Genomic DNA, 2,008 nt, shown 5'->3' on the forward strand with positions numbered 1-2,008 from the left:
GAAATAACTACTTTTTTTTAACTATTATAAATCATATGGTACTAAAAACAAAAATGATAAACCTCATGAAGGCATCTGAAATTTTTTTCAATATATTTATTTAATTATGCATATAATCATGCATGAAGTTTAGTTGCTGATTTATAATAGTTAAAAAAAAGTAGTTATTTCGCATCATAAAAGAGCACTTCTATATACAAATATAATATCGACTCACAGTTCTCCAAAAGCTAAAGCTTTTAAAGAAAATCGAGTGTTTTATAGATTTCTCACGTGCATGGGGTGAGCCCGGATGATCTTGACGAGGAGTTCGATCTCTTCCCCACGACCCAGAGGCCAGAAGTGGTTCGGAGTCGATACGATCGACTCCGATTCATAGCGGGGATGATGCAGAAGACGCTCGGTGAGTTTGCGACACAAGGGGAAAGGGTGCAGTCCCTCCTCAGCTGGCGGGATCCGCGAGCCACTGCAATTTTTCTCGTGTTCTGTCTCGTCACGGCGTTCGTGTTTCTAGTTGTTCAGTTCAAAGTGTTGGTGATTTGGCTAGGGTTTTACTGGATGAGGCACCCGCGGCTGCGGCATAAGATGCCGTCCGTGCCGGTGAATTTCTTCCGGCGGTTGCCGGCAAGGACTGATAGCTTGCTGTAGGAGATAGACTGAAGCAACTAAAATTGTATGAGAATTAAATCTCTTCACGAGGAGACTGTCTAATAGGTTGTCGACCGTTGCTATAATATTTAAATATTAGATGTGATGGATGATTGATTAAACTGTTAGAAGTGCAAATTGCCTGGAGCATGCTTTTTTGGTTGGTGCCCGATGTTTGCTGCTTTTGTAATTACCAAAATTAATTACTTGTAATTTGTCCCTTAGTTTCTGTTTAATGAATATTGTACTAACTCATCCATTTGAGTGAGGAGCTCCTAAAAAAAAGGAGTTTTGGGTGAGTTGATCAAAGTTTTGGTGGTGTTGAGTACCTCTTCTTAGACACACTTCATGCTTCAACAAGTGTACACTACCCCAAAAAGGGGTGTATGATTTACATCAGATCATCATTTTAAAATTCATTTAGTTTTTAAAAATTTTTAATAATTATTAAAAAAATGCTAACAAGAAATGGATTAACTTTTGGCCCTTGGATGATATACAATATCTTTTGGGGTGTACACGCTGCATTGCTCTTTATGATTAATTTTTTTTTAACTTTTTCTCTTATTCAAGTTTCTATGATTAATTAAGAAAAATTATAATTGAATTTTATGTCGCGACTAGCTATTATCACTCAACTAATCTAGTTTAATTTGTTGTAAAGTTGTTTAAACTACTCAAATTGATGTAAATTTTAATAAACTCTAGGCATATCTATTGAAGGGGTTTTTGCTCATTTACTGCTTGTTATTATTTAAAATTTTCAAATTTATTCTAAAATTTTCAAAATACCTTTCTTTTTAAAACCCAATCCCATTTGAAAACCCTAGGAGAAATTGGGATAATTTTAAGAAAATTTTTAAAATCAATAAAAATATTTTGGCCCTCCAAAGATAAATAAAATATTTTTGAATGGCATATTAATTAGATATTATACTTTTATCAAAGTTTAACTACAATTAGGCCTTGTTTGGATGCACGGTAAAAAAATTCCATGGAGTTTAAACACCATAGTTTTGATCCAAATAAAATGGGAAATTCTGTAACTCCAAAAAAATTCCACAGGATTATTTTAGAAGCTGTTTGGATGCACATTATACAATTCTACGGAATTTCTGACAATCTTAAAAAAATAAGCTATTAGGGACTTTAAATTTAAATTATTAATTATTAACTGGTTTTAAATTTTCAAATTAGTATATTAAAGATACCTAAATATTAATTGTTATTTCAAATTTTAAAAATTATGACATTAAACTACTAATAAATTTATTCAAATTTTGAAACACTAGCTGTTGGAAAGCTTTATCTCCAAAACTAGCCGTTAGTGAACTAAAAAATTCAAATACTAGCCGTTAGA

General features: G+C 32.5%; 1 protein-coding gene across 1 annotated transcript; it reads left to right on the forward strand.

Annotated features, from left to right (window-relative positions):
* Positions 1–264: 264 nt before the first annotated feature.
* LOC109705449 (FT-interacting protein 1-like) lies at positions 265–957 on the forward strand (the record flags this gene model as incomplete). Its single annotated transcript, XM_020226179.1, has 1 exon — positions 265–957. A coding segment is annotated over one exon (384 nt), but the record flags the coding sequence as incomplete, so codon positions are not given.
* Between the last annotated feature and the right edge of the window lie 1,051 nt (positions 958–2,008).

The sequence above is a fragment of the Ananas comosus genome, unplaced genomic scaffold (genome assembly GCF_001540865.1).
Source record: "Ananas comosus cultivar F153 unplaced genomic scaffold, ASM154086v1, whole genome shotgun sequence".
Lineage (NCBI taxonomy): Eukaryota > Viridiplantae > Streptophyta > Magnoliopsida > Poales > Bromeliaceae > Ananas > Ananas comosus.